The sequence below is a fragment of the Phyllobates terribilis genome, unplaced genomic scaffold, assembly GCF_046119375.1.
Source record: "Phyllobates terribilis strain yellow unplaced genomic scaffold, ASM4611937v1 Scaffold_11__3_contigs__length_659146591, whole genome shotgun sequence".
NCBI classification, from domain to species: Eukaryota; Metazoa; Chordata; class Amphibia; order Anura; family Dendrobatidae; genus Phyllobates; species Phyllobates terribilis.
Genome location: NW_027362771.1, coordinates 327,739,167 through 327,761,325, shown reverse-complemented (window position 1 = coordinate 327,761,325; position 22,159 = coordinate 327,739,167). Strand labels below are relative to the sequence as shown.

At 45.5% G+C, this 22,159-nt stretch overlaps 1 protein-coding gene across 1 annotated transcript in view; it reads left to right on the top strand.

Moving 5' to 3' along the window:
• CHRNB4 (cholinergic receptor nicotinic beta 4 subunit) overlaps positions 1–21,572 on the top strand; it is a 100,412-nt gene extending 78,840 nt beyond the window's left edge. The window contains exons 5-6 of the mRNA XM_073652652.1: positions 14,819–15,767; positions 21,251–21,572. Coding sequence (XP_073508753.1) covers positions 14,819–15,767; positions 21,251–21,391 — 1,090 coding nt within the window. The 3' untranslated portion in view covers positions 21,392–21,572. The remainder of the gene's footprint in view (positions 1–14,818; positions 15,768–21,250) is intronic.
• The last annotated feature ends 587 nt before the right edge of the window (positions 21,573–22,159 follow it).

Genomic DNA, 22,159 nt, shown 5'->3' with positions numbered 1-22,159 from the left:
TTGTGTGATTGCAATTCTTCACATATTTCCTAAAACACAAGTAGACTTTCTAGATGTAGTCTGTTCCTTAGTAGTGATGAGCGAGCACTAAAATGCTCGGGTACTCGTTGCTCGGGTCGAGCACATTGGAATACTCGGGTGCTCGACCCGAGCAACGAGCCCAATGTACACTGTGTTCCAAATTATTATGCAAATAATATTTTCTCAGATTTTCCCAAATTACCTATATGAATTGCAGTCATTGGAATTTTCCAGTCAAATAACTATTAGAGTACAATTGAAAGGTTTTGATACAAACTGCCTATGATAACAGTATATTTTAAAAAAAATAAAAAACTCAAACTGCACTCAAAATGCATGTTCCAAATTATTATGCACAGCAGAGTTTTCAACCTTTTCATTTTAATAAAGAACAAAAAAATGGTCATTTTTGAAATGATAAGCATTAGCAGGTTATTACAAACTGAAATCAAACAGTTTTCAACTCAAAACTTTATTCTAGGTGATGTTACATTTGCACATAGGACCCCTTGTTCGAAAGGAGCTTCTGAACTCTCTCGTCCATTGAATTTGTTAGGTTTTGGATGGTTTCTGCTTCAATTGTTTTGCATGAGGACAGAATACTCTCCCAGAGCTGTTGCTTAGATGTGAACTGCCTCCCGCCATCATAGACACTCCTTTTGATGATGCTCCAGAGGTTCTCAATGGGGTTGAGGTCAGGGGAGCATGGGTGCCACACCATAAGTTTGTCCCCTTTTATGCCCATAGTAGCCAGAGATGCAGATGTGTTATGTACAGCATGAGACTGGGCATTATCATGCATGAAATGATCTCGATGGTCCAGATGGATGGAGTGGAGGATGGCTGGTTGATGGACACCCCATGCAACCAACCTTCCCCAGTGAACTTACTGGGAAGGACCGCCTACCCACAAACACGTGGTCAAGTGAATGTGGCCAGGGACGGTACGGAGCCAGTCCACAGCTTTTTTTGCTGAGTTGTATTTCACTACAGCCATATTCTTTAGCTTGGTGAAAGGACTTAGGAAACTATATCTACTCCAGCTGTGATTTCTCCCAGGAAGTCCTCTAAAGCTGCTTTCACTTGAAATGTGGCCTTTTAGGCTTGTGGAGGGGGAATCTTTTCACAACCTCATGCTTCGTGTCCATACTCGGTCCCCAGCTGCCACTATTTCTCCCGGTGTTGTCTCCGCCTTCTACAAGCGCGGGTCCCTGAACATTACTGCTCGTACTTTTCTGTGGGAATCTGCTTGCCTCCTACCAGCCTGGAATATTTCCAGTAAACTATGGTGCGACGCCATGGTATTAGCACTGCCCCCAGTACCAGTAGCAAAGCCTTCCCCAATTTCCTTCTCAGGAATTTTATTTGGTAGACTGAGTGGCTGCCCAAATACATTTTCTCACAAAGGAGCTGAAGATAGAGTGGCGGTAGGTGCACGTTTCTAGAGCCTGTTAGATATCAGAGGGTGAACGGCAGCACATTGGATCAGTGGTTAGCGTGGTTAACATTGAAGCCTTGCAGCGCTGGAATCCTGGGTTCAAATCCCAGCAAGGACAACATCTGCAAGGATTTTGTATGTTCTCCCCGTGTTTGCGTGGGTTTCCACCTCAGTAAAAAAGCAGCCATAGAGTGTCCAGGAGCCTTCCCACACACTTTTCTTAGCCAGGACTGCTTCTCGGCAGGGTTGGACGGTCCCACCAAAGAATCCTCTGGTGTGCCCTGGCTTCTACATCAGGAGAGTTCATGATAGTGCTAACTTTGCAGCTGCTATGTGGCTCTTGAGCTGGGGAGAAAGGTGAGCCCGAAGAATCAAATCCTCTGGTGGGCCCAATGTTTTACAATCTGAAAAGGCTTCTCAGTGGGAGTTGTATTTCACCACAGCCATATTCTTTAGCTCAGTGAAAGGACTGGCGTAGAGGGAAACCATATCTACTCCGGCTGTCATTTCTCTGTCACCAGGTTTCCGGCCATTGTCACACACGACCATGCCTGGCTGTATGTTCAGCAGTGAGAGCCACAGATCAAACTGCTGTGTTACAGCTTTCAACAACTCTGCAGCGCTGGGCGGTTTGTCACCTAAGCATTAAGCATGTTATCTTCAGCACAGCCTGTTGTCGCTTGGCCAAGGCAGTGCTGCAGTGCTTTCAGCTTGTAACTGATGTGGTCATTTCGGAGATGGAGAAGGAGGTGCAGGAGCTGAACAATGTGATTACATTGAGGTTACATTGGCGACTCTGTTTTTATACTAAAGAAAGATCCTACTGTTTTTTTTTTACGTTTTTTTTTAAGGCAAATGCATTCACCGGGAAATGTCATTTTAACATTTTACAACCTTATCTGGCAATGTGGTGTGTGACACATCATCAGACACATCCTATTTCATTGATGATGGAGGGACTCTGAAAGACACATAGAGCAGGACCACAGTAACGAGTACGACATGTTCCCATTAGAAAGGAGAGGGTCTGCTATACAGTTATAGGGTATGCAGTGAGTCCAACGGCTGAACAAATTTAGAAAAAAACCTACTAAGAAATTAAAGACACATAGAGCAGGGCCACAGTAACAAGTACGACATTTTCCTATTAGAAAGGAGAGGGTCTGCTATACAGTTATAGGGTATGCAGTGAGTCCAACGGCTGACCAAATTTAGGAAAAACCCCACTAAGAAATTAAAGACACACAGAGCAGGGCCACAGTAACGACAAATTTCCATTAGAAAGGAGAGAGTCTGCTATACAGTTATAGGGTATGCAGTGAGTCTAACGGCTGACCAAATTTAGGAAAAACCCCACTAAGAATTTAAAGACACACAGAGCAGGGCCTCAGTAACAAGTATGACATGTTCCAATTAGAAAGGAGAGGGTCTGCTATACAGTTATAGGGTATGCAGTGAGTTCAACGGCTGACCAAATTTAGGAAAAACCCCACTAAGAAATTAAAGACACATAGAGCAGGGCCACAGTAATGACAAATTCCCATTAGAAAGGAGAGAGTTTCCCATAGTGTTGGCCTATGCAGTGAATGCAAGGGCTGCCAAAAATTTGGAGGCACTTCAATGCCCCTTAGAAGACACGTGGAGGAAGGCCTCATAAAAAAATGTTCCCATTAGAAAGGAGCGGGCCTCCTATACTTGTAATGCCCATGCACTAAGTGTATGGGCTGACAAATATTTACCCATGGGGGGTATACATGAAGGAGAAGGAGGAGGACAAGAGCAAATAGCCAACATCAGGAAGCGTATACCCATGTGTGGGTGTGAAAAGGTGCATGGGAATACACCTCCCAAGAAAAGACACTGGATTTGAGTTTATGTTACTTAGCTATCATTCGGTGGTGTTGAGAATTCTGGCCCAATCCAGCCCTTGTTCATTTTTATAAGAGTCAGCCTGTCAGCATTTTCAGTTGACAGGCGGATGCGCTTATCAGTTATAATTCCACCAGCGGCACTAAAAACCCGCTCTGATAAAACGCTGGCGGCAGGCCAGGACCTCTAAGGCATAGAGAGCCAGTTCATTCCACGTATCCAGCTTGGATACCCAATAATTATAAGGCATAGAGGAATCATGGAGGACGTTGGTACGGTCTGCAAGGTACTCCCTCAGCATCTTCCCAAACTTTGCACTCCTTGTGAGAGTACCCCGCGCCTCAGGGCCTGTGCGATGGGAGGATCTGAGAAAACTCTCCCAGAACTTTGACAGTGTTCCCCTGCCTCTGCTGGATTGAAGTTGTGTCTCTCTCGCCTGTACTCCTTGGTTGTCCAGCGAAGTGTGCCGTCTGCCGCCAGCGTTTTCAGATGGGAATTTTTGTAATAGTTCCGCAACAAGGGCCTTCTGGTACAGCCCCATTTTTGTAGACCTGTCCGCCTCAGGAAGAAGAGATATAAAGTTCTCCTTGTAGCGTGGGTCTAGAAGTGTCATCAACCAGTAATGACTGTCACCCAAAATTTTGAGAACGCGAGGATCATGGAAAAGGCAGCATAACATAAACTCAGCCATGCGTGCCAGACTACTAACAGGCAAGACTTCCGTGTCCTCACCAAGAGGATGACTGACCATGCTCTCCTCCTCCTCCTCCTCTCTGCCCTCTGACCATCCATGCTGAACAGACGGTATGACAGCTGTGCAGGTAGTACCGTCTATAGTGCATGAAACTAGCTCCTGTCCTTCCTCCTCCTCCTCTTCCTCATTGTCACTCAATCCACGTTGGGATGAGATGAGGCTTGGCTGTGTATAATCACCCTGTATGGTTCCTTGCTCCATCTCATCGTGCTCCGCCTGCAGTGCATCCTCTTTGATTGTGAGCAGAGAGCATTTCAGAAGACAGAGAAGCGGGATGGTGATGCTAATTATGGCGTCATCGCCCCTCACCATCTTGGTGGAGTCCTCAAAGTTTTGGAGGATGGTACATATGTCTGACATCCATGTCAACTCCTGAGGTCTTATGTGTGGAGTCTGAACTGAATACCGATGGACTTGTTGATGCTGGTACTCAACTACTGCCCTCTTCTGCTCACAAATCCTTCCCAACATCTGCAGTGTAGAGTTCCAACACGTGGGGACATCACACACCAGTCTGTGAGCCGGAAGCTGCAAACGCTGCTGAAACATGGCAAGGGCGGCGGAAGCTGTAGCTGACTTTCTAAAATGGGCACACAGGCAGCGTACTTTAACAAGCAGATCCGGCAGCTCCGGGTAGGATTTGAGAAACCGCTGAATCATGAGATTAAGCACATGGGCCAGGCATCGTACGTGTGTGAGCTCGCCTCGCCTCAGAGCCGCTACCAGGTTCCAGCCATTGTCACACACGACCATGCCTGGCTGTAGGTTCAGCGGTGTGAGCCACAGATCTGCCTGCTCTTTCAGAACTGTCCACAACTCTTCAGCATTGTGCGGTTTGTCACCTCAGCATATTAGCTTCAGCGTAGCCTGTTGCCGCTTGGCCGAGGCAGTGCTGGAGTGCTTCCAGCTTGTGTCTGATGTGGTTATTTCGGAGATGAAGGCTGAAGAGGAGGAGGAGGCTGAGGAGGATGAGGTGCAGGAGCTGGAGACCGTGGGGGCAACCTAGATTGACCTAGGGCCCGCAATCCTTGGCATTGGGAGGATGTGTTCCATCCCAAGGTCTGACTGGGTCACGGCTTCCACTATGTTAACCCAGTGTGCCGTCAGCGAGATGTACCATCCCTACCCACAAGCATTTGTCCACGTGTCCGTGGTTAGGTGGACTTTTCCGGTAACTGCGTTGTTGAGGACACGGCTAATGTTTTGGGACACGTACTTGTATAAGGTGGGGACGGCACACCAGGAGAAATAGTGGCGCCTGGGGACCGAGTACCGAGGGACGGCCGCCGCTATCAAGTTGCGGAATGCTTCCGTCTCCACGAGCCTAAAAGGCAACATTTCGAGCGCAAGCAGTCGTGAAATGTGAGAATTTAGTAGTGTGGCCTGTGGGGCGTTGGCTGCATATTTGCGCTTGCGTTCCAAGGACTGGGGTATGGACAACTTTACGCTGCGCTGGGACAAGGACATAGATGTGCTTCCTGATGCTGCTACTTGAGAGTGCGCAACGACAGGCGCAGGGCAGGAGGCATCTTCACATGCAACATGGACATGGTGCCACCTGCAGACACTGTTCCTGGACCCTAGGGTTCGGCCCACAAAGTCTGGTCCTTTGCTGCCATGTGCCTGATCATGCTGGTCGTGGTCAGGCTGGTCGTTTTGCCACCCCTGCTGATGCTGGCCTGGCAGGTGGTGCAAATGGCCTTTTTGGGGTTATCGGCAGAATTTTTAAAAAACAACTAGACTCGGGAAGACCTAACAGTTGTACTGGCAACTTCCTTTGTGTTGGTGTTACGGGGAACGGCTGCCTGCCTTCTGTCTGCTGCCACCACACTGCTTCTTCCGGCCTGTTGGGGTGCTCTGCCTCCCTCCCCCTGTGTGGTGCTGTCCTCGCTCTGCATGTCCTCCTGCCAGGTTGGGTCAGTTACTATATCATTAACCACCTCGTCTTCCACTTCCGCACCCTGGTTCTCCTCCTGACTTTCTGGCAATTGTGTCACATCATCGTCCACCTCTTGTGACACTTTCCAACCGTCGCCTTCGTGTGACCGTGGCTGCTCAAATATTTGGGCATCGCTACACGCGATCTCCTCTTGCCCCGCTTCAAGTGGACTGGGCGAGAGGCCCGAATCTATAAATGGAAAAATGAACAGTCTCCAAGTATGGGATCAGTTGTCTCGGGGCACTCGGCATGTTGGGAGTAAGGAGGATCAGGGTGAGGAATATGCGGGCCAGACTCACGGCTACTGAGACTTGACCGTGTGGAAGACAGGGTGGTGGTGGTGGCTAAGTGACTGGAAGCATTATCCGCTATCCAACCAACAACCTTTCGACACTGCTCTGGGTTTAATAGTGGTGTGCTGCGGTCCCCATGGAATTGGAACAGGAAGGTCAGGCGAGAAGATGTGGGTGTTTGTTGTGGCAAAATTTCAGCTTGCCCACGGCCTTGTCCTCGGCCTCTGCATGCACCATCACCATCACGTCCAGTTCCCCGTCCCTTGCCACGTGCCTTGCCCATTTTAAATGGAGTACAGTATCTTCCACGCTCACTACAAATTACTGAGTTTGGAACGAACTTATATGTGATCCGTGTGACAGAGAAAACAGAGTTTTAAATACCTGGCCTGTAGGTAAGTAGTTTGAACAGCAAACTGGTGGGAATTGCTTCACTGACCCACTGAAAGAAATTTTTAATGGAGTCCAAAAATGGCAGTATTTTCTGACAACGTATATGTGATCCATGTGACGGAGAAAACAGAGTTTTAAGTACTTGGCCTGTAGGTAAGTAGTTTGAACCGCAAACTGGTGTGAATTGCTTCACTGACACACTGAAGGAAATTTTTAACGGAGGCCAGAAATGGCAGTATTTTCTGACAATGTATATGTGATCCGTGTGACGGAAAAAACAGAGTTTTAAATACCTTGCCTGTAGGTAACTAGTTTGAACAGCAAACCGGTGTCAAAAATGTCGCTGACTCAGTGAAAAAAAATTGGAATGGAGGCCAAAAATGGCAGTATTTTCTAAAAACATATTTGTGATCCATGTGACGGAGAAAACACAGTTTTAAATAGCTGGATTTCTAGCGCTGTAATATGGAAAGGACCTGGCTGTATTCTGCAGTGCCAACAAGCAAATGCCGTAGAAAAACGTTGTTCTCGGGATTGCTTTTTAAGCAAATAATGAGGATTAAGATCCAAAAAAAAGTATTCCTGGCCCCCGAGACCTGGGCCTTTGTATAGAAATATCTAACAGCAGCAGAAGGCAGAATTGGAATGGAGCCTCTTGTGCTATATGCACTGCAGTCTGCTGTATACCCTGCCTGCCTGTATACACTGCCTGCTTGATATCTCTGCATATGGATTAGTTAGTCCTCAAAAGGACTGTTTGTTAAGATGGATATGTGCAATGTACGGTTTTTCTCCCTACACTACCTAATACACAAGCAAATCTCTCCCTGACTCAGCAGTTGCTCTCCCTACACTGTCTAATTCCGGAGTGACTGTGACGAGCATGGCGGCGCCAGGTCTGATATATAGACCTGATGACGCTGTGCGGCTATCCAATCACTGTAATGCCACAACCACCATGGCTGCGGCATTACAGTGTGTGGCAGACAATCCCTGCATGTTGATTGGTGCTCTGAAGAGCGCCAAACATGCAGGGAGGGGACCCGAGCTCCCGCCGAGCAACCCCAGAAATACTCAGCGAGCGCCGAGCATCTCGAGCAGTGAAATGCTCAGGCGAGCACCGAGCAGTAGCGAGCATGCTCGCTCATCACTATTCTTTAGCCTATTTGGTCGAGTATTGGCTTACGTAATACACAGTTGGCAGTCTGTAGTTGACACATGATGGGTAGCCAACGGACTTTTGTTTCCAAAATGAATATTCATATTTTGAAATTGCTCCAAACACTTGATTTATATTTTAAGGCTAAATGTTTTACCTTTACTCAGTGTAGGAAATTCAACTAGTAATAGAATGACTGTAGGTTACATTGCAGGTTCCTCCAAGATGTTCATAGTCAATATACCATATATTGCTCAGAGGGGTTTGTACACAGGCACTCCTTATTCACTATTCTTCTTTAGATATTAGGCAGTGTTTGCTATGGACAAAAATATTACAAAAGCCAGCTAACCGTAAAAGATTTTATACTGGGCTTTGGATAGTGGTCTAGGCTAATGGTCACCATACTAGATATATGTAAAAGGGTCCAATTTCCATTAATTGCATCTCCCGTCAATATATGCACTACATCCCTATTCCTCTTCCTTCTCCTAAGGATTGGAGCCAATTATATATCTAGAAAATACATTAATTATTTTGACTTTCAGAACTACTTTACAAACTACTTTGGGAACTAAAATTAATATACAGTGGCAACCAAAAGTTTAGCATTTTTTAAAAAAAAGATTACTTCTGTCTGGTTGTTGTGATTCCAATGCCCTGGTGATGAATTGAAAGTGCATGAAGTTGTCATCATGCTAGACCTTAATTTTAACCGCAATGCTTTTGAATATAGGTATGGTCATTTAATTAAAGAAAACTGACTGCCAAAAGTTTTGCATATACCATTTATTGATCACAACATAGAGAATAATTCATTGTTTACAGTGCCATAACTTAGTATTTTGTAGCATAACCTCTAGCTTTAATTACTTTACTACACCGACGGGGCATTGAAGCCACTAGGGTTTTCAGGACATCTTGAGAGATCTTGCTCCATTCCATGTGCAAATCTGCAAACAATTCATCTTTATTGCTATGTGTACGGGCCCCAAATTGTCGCCCTAACTCATCCCAAAGGTGCTCTATAGAGTTTAAATCAGGTGATTGTCTTGGCCATTGCAACAGGCGAACATTTTTCTTTGCTAATGTTACGAGTCCGGTTGTTGGAACCTCTATGCTTCGGAGCAAGGAGGGATCAGAGTGGCGTTACTAAGTGCCTACTCGGCCCGACCAAGGTCACACGGCGGCTTAGTCGACTCCGTGAACCAGGGAGGAACCAGGCAGGTGGACCAGGTGCCACTCTGGGACCGACCTTGTGTGAGAGGAGGTGACTCCCACAGGTCAGATGGCAGGAACTGACCGGTACAGCGGATGAGCATGGCAGGAAGGCTGACGGGTGGACCGGGTAGATAAGCAGGCTGGTTCGGCAGATAGCCAGACGGGTGCTCCGGGTAGGCGAGCAGGCGGGCATGGCAGGTAACTGGCCGGTGTTCCGGGTAGACTGGCTGGTGGGCACAACAGGTAACAGGCAGGTTCTCCAGATAGGCTGGCTGGTGGACAGGACAGTTAACAGGCAGGTGCTCCAGGTAGGCAGACTGGCGGGCACGGCAGGTTACAGGCAGGTGCTCCAGGTAGGCAGACTGGCGGGCACGGCAGGTTACAGACAGGTGCTCCAGGTAAGCAGGCTGGCGGGCAAAACTGTAGACAGACTGGAGGACAGAACTGTTAGACAGGCTGGCGGGCTGGACTGACAGACAGACTGGCAGGCAGGACTGACAGGTAGCGGGACCTGAGGGCTGGAGGAAATGTTAGCACACTGAACAACAACCTTGCACAGGCACCTCCATATTGGAGGAGGTGTCTAATATAGAGAAAGTCCTCCGGCCGTTGGCCCCTTTAAGAGGGAGGGAGCGCGCCCTAAGCACAGTGCCCGGTAAGCTGATCGCGGTGCGCGCCACAGCAGCAGGGGAGCGGGAAGACGCCGGGCCAGGACCGCGGCGGTAAGGGGAACGGCATCTCTCCCCGGCAGGATGCAGAGATGCCGATGCTACAGCTAACCAATTTTTGACTAAATTGGATGTGTACTTAGGATCATTGTCTTACTGCAATTTTCATCCCATGCCTACTTTGGTTTTACCATGTGGCAGCATTACATTCTCCATTATATTCTTGTACATTGTAGCATTCATATTTCCATTAATTCTATATGGAGGGCCAATGGCAGATGCAGAAAAGCAGCCCCAAACCATGACATTGCCACCACCATGTTTCACTGTAGGTGTCTGGTACCTTACATCATTACGTTTTCCAATTGGACGATATATATAGTGCTTGCTATCACTACCAAACAGATTGAACTTGGATTCATCCGGCCACAACACCTTAGACCAATCTGTCTCTTTCCATTGGCTGTGTTATTTGGCAAACTCAAGTCGGATCTTCCGGTTCTTTGCAGAAATAAAAGACTTCTTGACTGGAACTCGTCCGTTCAACCCTACTGCTCCACGTCTCTTCCAAGGGGCATTAAAACCGTCTTATAAAACTACTGCGACCTCCACGTCTCTTCCAAGGGGCATTAAAACCATCTTGTTAAGCTACTGCAACCTCTACTTCTCTTCCAAGGGGCATTAAAACCGTCTTGTTAAGCTACTGCGACCTCCACCACTTTTCCAAGGGGCTTTAAAATCGTCTTGTTAAGCTACTGCGACCTCCACATCTCTTCCAAGGGGCATTAAAACTGTGTTGTTAAGCTACTGCAACCTCCACGTCTCTTCCAAGGGGCACTAAAACCGTCTTTTTAAGCTACTGTGACCTCCACGTCTCTTCCAAGGGGCATTTAAACCGTCTTTTTAAGCTACTGCGACCTCCACCACTTTTCCAAGGGGCATTAAAACCGTCTTGTTAAGCTACTGCGACCTCCACCACTTTTCCCAGGGGCATTAAAACCGTCTTGCTAAGCTACTGCGGCCTCCACCACATTTCCTAGGGGCATTGATATTGTCTTTTTATTCCACTGTGACCTCCACGTCTCTTCCAAGGGGCATTAAAACCGTCTTTTTAAGCTACTGCGACCTCCACGTCTCTTCCAAGGGGCATTTAAACCATCTTTTTAAGCTACTGCGACCTCCACCACTTCTCCAAGGGGCATTAAAACCGTCTTGTTAACCTACTGCGACCTCCACCATTCTTCCAAGGGGCATTAAAACTGTCTTGTTAAGCTACTGCAACCTCCACCACTTCTCCAAGGGGCATTAAAACCGTCTTGTTAAGCTACTGCGACCTCCACGTCTCTTCCAAGGGGCATTAAAACTGTCTTGTTAAGCTACTGCAACCTCCACGTCTCTTCCAAGGGGCATTAAAACCGTCTTTTTAAGCTACTGTGACCTCCACGTCTCTTCCAAGGGGCATTTAAACCGTCTTTTTAAGCTACTGCGACCTCCACCACTTTTCCCAGGGGCATTAAAACCATCTTGTTAAGCTACTGCGGCCTCCACCACATTTTCAAGGGGCATTGATATTGTCTTTTTATTCCACTGTGACCTCCACGTCTCTTCAAAGGGGCATTAAAACCGTCTTTTTAAGCTACTGCGACCTCCACCGCTCTTACAAGGGGCATTAAAACCGTCTTATTAAGCTACTGCGACCTCCACCACTTTTCCCAGGGGCATTGATATTGTCTTTTTATTCCACTGTGACCTCCACGTCTCTTCCAAGGGGCATTAAAACCGTCTTTTTAAGCTACTGCGACCTCCACGTCTCTTCCAAGGGGCATTTAAACCGTCTTTTTAAGCTACTGCGACCTCCACCACTTCTCCAAGGGGCATTAAAACCGTCTTGTTAAGCTACTGCGACCTCCACCATTCTTCCAAGGGGCATTAAAACCATCTTGTTAAGCTACTGCAACCTCCACCACTTCTCCAAGGGGCATTAAAACCGTCTTGTTAAGCTACTGCGACCTCCACGTCTCTTCCAAGGGGCATTAAAATCGTCTTGTTAAGCTACTGCAACCTTCACTTCTTTTCCAAGGGGCATTAAAACCGTCTTATTAAGCTACTGCGACCTCCACGTCTCTTCCAAGGGACATTAAAACCGTCTTGTTAAGCTACTGCGACCTCCATGTCTCTTCCAAGGGGCATTAAAACCGTCTTGTTAAGCTACTGCAACCTCCACGTCTCTTCCAAGGGGCATTAAAACCGTATTGTTAAGCTACTGCGACCTCCACGTCTCTTCCAAGGGGCATTAAAACCTTCTTGTTAAGCTACTGCGACCTCCACGTCTCTTCCAAGGGGCATTAAAACCGTCTTGTTAAGCTACTGTGACCTCCACGTCTCTTCCAAGGGGCATTAAAACCGTCTTGTTAAACCATTCTGAACTCCACAGCTCTTCCAACGGGCATTGGATTTCCTCCTAATTTTAGTCAGCTTTGGCTTTTCAATGCATAGGCGAACACTAAGGGAGACCCAATCCCCAATAAAGGGTAGAAGGTTTTTAGTACGCTGTAATCCACGTCTGTTTCAAGGACCATTGCAGTTCCTCATAATTTTTGGAAAGCCTTCCATTCACTGCTTAGGCCAACAGTGCACAGAAGACCCAGTTGTATAAATGGAGAAAATGGTTTAGTTAAGGCCCTCTGACCTCCATGTCACTTCCAAGGGGCATTGGAGTGCCTCGAAATTTTTGGTAGGCATTGCACTCACTGTATGCCCTATAACTGCTCCTTTTGGTACAGAAACATATCCTACAAGACATGTGTGGTTGACTGGCCTGATATTGATGTGAATGGTCCCTGTTCATCCTGCTCTTTCTCCTTTGCCACCACCTCATCCATTATTCATCACCTGAAGCTTTGTTTTAACAGGAGTCATAGAACTGGGATAGTAGCAGGAAAACATCCAGCAATCCTCGGAGGAGGTAGGATATGCGCCAAAACGCTGACCACCTCAGGCCTAGCCGCTACTACATACATGCACTTGCATTCCAAGGAACAGAAAGCTGAGGAGATGGATGGCCTCATGATCATGAATAATTTACTCGTTGTGTAGGAGGCCGACCACTGCTGCTGTCTACCTTTTGAACTTTGTGTTGAAGCCTGATTGACTCAGGACCCGCAATCCTCTATGTCTGGAGGACGTGTTGCATCCCAGTGTCCAACTGTGTCCCGGCTTCCACAATATTAACCCAGTGTGAAGGCGTGAGATGGACCATTCCTGGCCACATTCACTTGTCCATGTGTTTGTGTTAGGCTGTCCTTCAAATAGGGGCGGCTGAGGACCGTTTATGGACACCCGGCCGCCCCCCAGGCGGCTGGGGACCGTGTGTGGACACCCGGCCGCAGGGCGGCTGGGGACCGTTTATGGACACCCGGCCGCCCCCTGGCGGCTGGGGACCGAGCGTGTACACCCGGCCGCCGGGCGGCTGGTGACTGAGTATGGATACCTGGCCGCCGACGCAGCCATGACGTGGTGGCCAGATTCCGCCTCCACATGCCTAAAAGGCCCAATTTGAAGTGCAAGCAAGCTAGCTGTATGGTATTGCAGCCTGGGGGTGGGTGGGTGGCAGGCTGCACACTTACTCTTGCATTCCAAGAAAACAAAGCAGATGCTATCTTCTATCATCATCATGCTCCTCACCTTGGCACTCTCAACTCCCCTGATGGAGAAGCCGGGGCCCACCGGAGGAGTCTGGTTCTCTGGTGGGCTCGTCCAATGCTGCCCTAAAGCAGGCCGGGCTAAGAAAAGTGTATGGGGGGAAGTTGACAGGAGAAATAGGGGCGGCTGGGGACTGTTTATGGACACCCGGCCGCCCCCTGGCGGCTGGGGACCGAGCGTGGACACCCAGCCGCCGGGCGGCTGGGGACTGAGGATGGATACCAGGCCACCGACGCAGCCATAACGTGGTGGCCAGATTCCGCCTCCACATGCCTAAAAGGCCCAATTTCAAGTGCAAGCAAGCTAGCAGTATGGTATTGCAGCCTGGGCATGGGTGGGTGGCAGGCTGCATACTTGCGCTTGCATTGCAAGGAATGGGGGAGGTACAATTGAACACTGCCCTGGGACAAGGACTTGCACGGGGATAGTTGCAAGTCTGCATCTTCTGATGCGGCAAGCATCCCTTCTGATGGGCACACTTTTAGGCATTGACCTGGGTGTCAGAGATGCTTCCAGGGGTCTTCCCCATGCTGTTCCCATGTCTTTTCAGCACTGTATGCATGTGTCACACAGCACATGGCCAGATAAGATTGTAAAATATTAAAATGACATTTTCCGGTGAATGCATTTGTCACGGTTGAAAGCAATACAAAAGTGCAAAAACGCATAAAAAATGCTACTTGTGAACATAGCCCAAGGTGTGGAGGAGTATTTTTGTTTTTGGTTATTTATTTTACCTTATACACAAGTCTTTACCCTGGAAAGGAAGCTCCTTAACATATTTAACAGGAAAACCGTTTCAGTTTCGTTTTTGAACGTTTTATTGTGAGCCCGTAAAAGTGGCTTAATACCTCTGACCACGTTGTTCACAGCAGTGACCTGGGGGTCAGAAATGCTTCCTGGGGCGATGCTCATGCAGTCCCCATGTCTTTTGAGCACTGTCACTATCGTTTTGGGCACTTTTTAGGCTTTCTACAGACTGCCGGGGGTGCCGCCACAAAAATGCTCGGGTCTTCCATAGACTAACATTTGGCTCGTTGCTCGGGTCGAGCACCCAAGTATCACGGTGAGCTCGGCCCGAGCTTCGAGCACCCGAGCAGTTTAGTGCTCGCTCAACACTACTGACAACCATTTGCTTACGGTTTACTAAAATCACTAGGAAAATGGCATCACAACAACCAGACAGAAGTAATCACACTTTTAAAAAAAATGCAAAACTTTTGGTCGCCACTGTTGGTCAAGTAACATTGGTGTGTGAGAATTACCTTTATAGTAATGAAATGTACTTTTTATGCAATTTATTCCTGATTTTAGTGCTTTGTCTTGCCTTATTTTATAACATGTGCTATTTATTTTACCAGTGCTGACGGGACATATGAAGTCTCCCTCTTCACCAATGCAATTGTGCAGAATAATGGCAGCATTGCTTGGCTACCTCCAGCCATTTACAAGAGTGCATGTAAAATTGAAGTCAAGCACTTCCCCTTTGATCAACAAAACTGCACTTTAAAATTCCGTTCTTGGACATACGATTACACAGAAATTGATCTTGTTCTTAGCACGGATTCGGCTAGTATGGATGATTTCACACCAAGTGGAGAATGGGATATCATTAAACTTCCTGGAAGGAGAACTGTCAACCCTCTCGATCCAACCTATGTTGATGTTACGTATGATTTTATCATCAAAAGAAAGCCTCTTTTTTATACCATTAATTTGATTATACCCTGCATCCTTATAACCTCTTTAGCCATATTGGTATTTTACTTGCCATCTGACTGTGGGCAGAAGATGACCCTGTGTATATCAGTTCTCCTAGCACTGACTGTATTCCTGCTTTTAATTTCTAAAATTGTACCACCGACTTCTCTTGATGTTCCTCTCATTGGAAAATACTTAATGTTTACAATGGTGCTGGTGACATTTTCCATAGTCACTAGTGTCTGTGTCCTCAATGTCCACCACAGATCTCCTAGCACACACACCATGCCACTCTGGGTAAAAAACTGTTTTTTGGAAAAACTTCCAATCTTCCTCTTTATGAGACGCCCGGAACAAAACTCATCTGGTCAAAAACCACGGGGACAACTTTGGGCAAAACAGACGGACTCATGCAAAAACTCTGCTTGTCTTGTAAATGCTGCAACATCAAGATCGCATGGACAGAGGGTTAATGAACAGGTTGAACATCATAGAAACCAAGATTTCCGATACAGAAACGTTAGAAAGTTCTCTCCACAGGTTCACGACGCAATGGAAGGTGTGAACTTCATCGCAGATCACATGAAAAGTGATGATGAAGACCAAAGTGTAAGAACCATCCTACTATACGTGAAATGCATATAGCCAATTCTTGTTTCTAGTCCGTAGTCAGCAAATGCAAATATATTGAAAATAAAAGCACAAGTTAGGTGGATAGAAAGGAACTAATTACATGTAGTTCCTTGCAAATACTGTACATTTTGAGTATTGAGTATTACTTCTATGGCTATATTGTGTTCAGATATGCATTCTTAAAGAGAACCTGTCGGCACAATTTTGTAATGTAAAGTCATGACTGTAATGGCGCTGTAATACTGATTAAATTGATACCTTTGATGAAGAAATCCATGTTGTGGTTCTTCTGTAATCAGCATTTGAAGTTTTCTGCTAATTAGATTTTGGTGCTCAGGGGCCGGACTGTGAACTGGGTCTTCCCCTCTATCTGTGATTCCCCAGCCCCTCAGCCTGCCCTGGTCTGTGAAAGACAGGTTACTGCTGAGATTTCAAGCCGAAAAAGCCGGCCATACAAAGACAGAAAGCAGGCATAGGGTCTGGGGAATCACAGACAGGGAGGAGAAGACCCAGAGCACAGTCCGACCCCTGTGCACCAAAATCTAAGCAGAAAACTTCAAATGCCGATTACAGAAGAGCCACAGAGCGGATTTCTTCACCAAAGGTAACAATTTAATCACTATTACAGCTTCATTACAGCATGTCTTTTCTTTACATTACAAAATCGTGCTGCCAGGTTCTTTTAAGACTACATAGGAAAACACACTCAAAAAATGTAATGCAAAATACCAGGCAATACAATATTCACTACAAATCGTTATAAGCAAGCAACAAAATATTTTTTTAACACATTAAAGTGCATTTACACTGAAAGATTATTGTGAACAAGCATTCCTAAGAACATTCGTCTCACGATAATCTTGCCGTGTAAACCCGTTCCTCGGGTGAAATGATCTTTTGTGCTGCACAAAAAATTATTGTTCATAGCAGCACAACTTCCTGTGTAAACAGGAGTCACACTGCTGAGAACAATGGCAGCCTGTGTACATTGATTGATCTATTACAAATTGTTCAGTGCGCACCATAAAGCTGATCTGCATGTCTAAACAGGCCATTAAACGACCACCGATCAGGAAATCTTTACCGATAGGTGGTTGTTTAGTGCCGCAAATAATTCAATGTAAAAGCACTTACGCGTTACAATTCAAAGGGTTTTGTATCGTAACAATGTTCTGCAATGTTTGGACCAGCAAAGGTCATCACATTACTGTTTTACTGTTACTACTGAGCAACAGTATTGCTACATTTTTTGGAGTCTAATGGATATGACTCGCCCCCTGGGCCGTGGGGCACTCGGATCCGGGCAATAGGGAACGATGGGAGTAGTAGTGGCAACCCGGTTCCGTGGCTCAGGGTGGTCAGGCCAGTGGTAGTCCGTTATGTGCTATTGATTATGTCCGACTACGCCACCCGTGGATTTGCGGTCATTAGGTACCGCCGCTGCAAGGCAGACCACTGGGGCTGATGAGGTGTGCAGCTGGGATGGTGTGACTCCCCACGGGAAGAGTGCGGCCCCAGGGCAGTGTAGTGGATGGTGGGAGTGATGGTGATGAGAGACCCAGTACCGGTAGTGCTGGAGGCGCGAAGGAGCACACAGACAATAGGTTGCAGTCCAGGGTCTTTACTGAAACAGGTAAACGGACCCATAAACAGTCCCAGCTAGGAGGGGACCTGGATGTCTGAGAGCAACGGGGAAATTGGCCCTGGTCAGGGTGAGGGTGTAGGCCTACCGTACTTTCTGCGCTCCTTCTGGCTATCTCCTCGTTATAGGGTAACAGCCCACGTTTCCGAGCTTTCCGTGTATTCTTGCCTGTATGGCCTGCGACGTGGGTTCCTTTCTGCTCCCAGCCTGGTACGGCTTTGCTGGTCCCTTCGGTTGTGGCAGGGCCTCCAGGCTTCTTAGGCCAAGGAATATACAGTCCCTTGCAGACTGGTTATCTGCTGGAGGATGTAGAATCCTCTCAGCCTCAGACACCAAAGTCTGGTAAATTAAGTCCTCTTTTTGCCAAGACAGGCTCTCTTCGCCTCTTGTCTCTGGCTTGTGGCTCTCCTCCTGCCACACTTCCTCTTAGGTGCAGTGCAACTGTCTGTCCCTGCTCTGCTCTGAGACAAGTCTCAGTGCTGAGACAGGCCATCAAGTTCTCCCTAACCCTGCCTCCAGTACCAGCTTTTATAGGGGCAGCCAGCTCCCCCTACTGGCTTGAGACAGGAGGCATTGCATGCTAATGTTCCCCTGACTAGAGAACCTCCCCCTTGCTCTCAGACACCGCTTTAATTACACTTGTGGCATCCACGCCAGGGTGACACATTCCCCCCTAGTGAAATTTAGTACTCCGGGACTAAACAATAAACAAAGACAATATGCATAACAATAAAACATTAATAGACAGACGACGCACAAATTGAGTTCTTAAGGTCACAGTGTGGCCTGTGACCGGGTGTCCATATCACCAATACAACGGGGAGCCTTAACCAGGTGGAGGCCTGTCCTACCCCAAGTCCTTTACAGTCCCTTGCGGACTGGTTATCTGCTGGAGGATGTAGAATCCTCTCAGCCTCAGACACCAAAGTCTGGTAAATTAAGTCCTCTTTTTGCCAAGACAGGCTCTCTTCGCCTCTTGTCTCTGGCTTGTGGCTCTCCTCCTGCCACACATCCTCTTAGGTGCAGTGCAACTGTCTGTCCCTGCTCTGCTCTGGGACAAGTCTCAGTGCTGAGACAGGCCATCAAGTTCTCCCTAACCCTGCCCCCAGTACCAGCTTTTATAGGGGCAGCCAGCTCCCCCTACTGGCCTGAGACAGGAGGCATTGCATGCTAATGTTCCCCTGACTAGAGAACCTCCCCCTTGCTCTCAGACACAGCTTTAATTACACTTGTGGCATCCAGGCCAGGGTGACACAGATAGAGTTTCTCCTTGCCGAGGTCGCCAAGATGGTGAAACTTATGGACCATGCAATGCTCCCCTGGGAATTTAAATGCACATTACTTTAAAGCCACGTGCACATGTTGAGAATTTGGTGAGTTTTTTTTACCTCAGTAATAAGCTGAAATACTCAACGTATGAACGTGGCCTAAAGGGCCGATATTGACTTTTGGATTGCTACTTCCAAATGGTGGACGTTATTCTCTTCCTTTGCGAATAGACTGTTTGCATGTCTAAATCTTTTGAAGACATAATATCTTCCTAGTGTAATACAGCTTATAGAACACCACATAAACGATTTAACGTGAACGGCACAGTATAAACTCTATGCCCTTGGGTAGACTGTTATTTAACCAAGAACCAGTAACATCTTTACTACTGCAACATCTGAAAAATAATACTAGGAGAATCTAAGTCCTCTTAGGTCCAAATCATCAGTTAGTATCTAGTCTACCATCAGGTTATACTGAAATGAAAAATGAATCCGCTTCTTCTTATCCATTTTCCTATTTGCTAATATCAAGATATATCAAAGGCTTCAGCAATAACGATTATCTCCTGTGACTGAAATAGGAATTTCCCATAGAATTAATTCACCACAATCTCAAAAATTAGAATTTTTTTATTATCAGATGGATGGTGACTATCATAATGTAATAATAATATATTTGTGGCCATACTTTTTCTTTAGCCTTGTTTAAATAATTGGCAAATGAGAAAAAAAAATCTTCCTTTAGTTTGGTCCATACAATCATCTGCTCATCATTAAATCTACAGAGTTTAAATCACTCCTCTTTTCCTCAATAAAGAAAATCTAGAAAAAATAAATATATTTGGTATTTTCTTGCCTGTAAAAGACCAGTGTATCAGAATATTTAATAATGTAAACTATGCCAAAAAGAAAAAGAAATTGATGCACCACAATTGTATTTTATCCCCCTCCCCCCAAAAAAAATGCAATAAAAAGCAATAAAGACATTGTATTTAGCCCAAAATGGTATCAATAAAAATGTCAGCTTGGTGCACAAAAAACGATTCCTTGTAAATGCCTATCAATGGATAAATAGAAAATATCAACATATTTTTTTTATGAAGTGTTGAATTTTTTTAACTACTAAAATATAAACAAACCATTTAAGTTTAGTATCTCTGTAGTCATACTGACCTGAAGAATTATATGGTCAGGTCATTTTTACAGCGAAATGAATGCAATACATACAAAACGTAAAAACAATAGCAGAACTGCATTTTTTTCTTCACCAATTCACTCTACTTGGAATTGCATTAAAATTACAAATTATCCCGCAAAAAACCCCGCCCCAAAAAACAAGCAGTCATACATCTATACTGGTGGAAAAATAAAAAGTGCAAAAATTACTAATCGCCAGATCTTAAAAGGGTTCATTTAATTTTATTACCTTTCATTTCTTATGCAGAATTTTAATTATGTTCCAAAAATTTGTTTACTCTAATATATTGATTTTTTTGCGATAAATCAGCAAAAAAAAAGACCTTTTATTTCTTCAGTGGGATCATAAAAATTGATCAGTGTGCCTGTGAGATCAACTTACTTTATTGCTGGTATAACCGACACATGGACATTGCATGGACATATTCTTATTTGAGCAACGGCTATGGCGTACAGCACAATAATAATGCTTCATAGAGATGTTAGTAGATGATGTACAGAACTGCTAGCCAATACAACGTAGACAGCCCCTGTAATTAGATTTACTACAATAGCTACAATCCAAAAAGTAGTTACAGATTATATTCGTTTATCTTGTGCTTTTATGTGTTTAGATATCTTCTCATTATAGGGGTTTTACAGTTTTCAGAAAACCACTTTCTCTCAGCTGCAATTTGTTTAAAAAAAAAAAAAAAAAAGCTATGCAATACTCACCCTCCCCAGGTCCGACAATGAGTCTCCACTGCTGCTCCTGGTGTCTCTTATTGTCTGTTCTGATGACATCATGTCAACAGCACTGCAGCCAATAACTGAGCTCAATGGCTCTGCCGTAGTTGACTGCATGGACGGCTCAGAGTCAATGAGCTCACTGTTTTGCTGCAGCGCGGTCGACATGACATCAGCACTGCAGACAATAACAGACACTTGGATCTGCAGTGTAGACTCCACACTAGACCCAGGGAGGGTGAGTATAGAACAGTTTTTTTTCTTAAAACAAATTGCATCGGAGAAAGATGGGTTTTCCAAAAATGGAAATCCCTTTTAAGTCTTATATATTCACTGGTTTAGGACCTGTTCACACTACCATTTTGGTTCCTTTCAATGAGGTTTCCATGAGAAAAAAACCCCAGAAACCTGACAGCTTGCTTTTTTTTTAGAATCCATTGCAAAATTAATTAATACATCATAGTCATCGTGATGAAGGCCATAAACTGGATGTGCTATCTGCTAAACAATCTATAGGCTGTTTTGCATTATCGTTACTATTTATATTAATATGCAGATTACTCTAATGAATTCAGTACAATTCTAAGATCTGATATTAATTCATATGTGTATTTTGCTTACAGATCATAGAAGATTGGAAGTACGTAGCTATGGTTGTGGACAGACTCTTTCTATGGATTTTCATCATTGTTTGCGTTGTAGGAACAGTTGGACTTTTCATGCAGCCGCTTCTACATAACCAGGCACCAACTGGCAGCCACTAGAGGACAGAACACGGGCCAATATTACTTCAATAATGACAATGCTTCCTAATTTATATCCTTGCTGGAATCCAAAGGATAACTGATGATTTTTCTATGAGTACATTAATGGTGATAATAAGCTGATTTCTCATATAACTCACTTTGGAATGTCAGACTTGCTTTGCAGCTTTGCATTTATATCCAATAAAGAACTTTTTTTTTTTTTAAATAACGAGATAGTATTTTTTTAAATAATATTTTTTTTGATTCTTCTATTTTCTTCTGTCAATGAAGATGAGTCCTAGCCCTCTTTCAGTAACGGTGGAGGCAGTAGTCTTCCCTTTTAAAGAGGTTCTGTCACCATGAGAAAAGTGGGCAGTTTTTGCTCTTATTTTATTCCAGCAGCTCTCTTGCAAATTCCTTTTTCTTTTTTTTTTTTAAATCTGCCATACGGTTTCAGAGATATGGGCTTTTTTATTTAGTGTATCCAATATCCTCATTTTTAGGGTCTTTTCCAAGGGGGCATTGCTCAAAGTGTAATAATGCAGAGCACCTTAAAGACAAGCCCCAGAGAATCCTGCGAGCCATACCATATTCAGCACATTAAATCAAAAGGACCAAATCTTTGGAACCATATAGTCGATTTTAAATAAGAAAAAAAATCTGAATACTCAGGGGAACAGTGGGAATAAAATAAGAACAAAACAGACCACCTTTGAGCCAGTGACAGATAGTCTTTATGACGTGCGCCCTGTGCCGTGGGGTACTCGGTAGCCGAGCCGGTCGGTG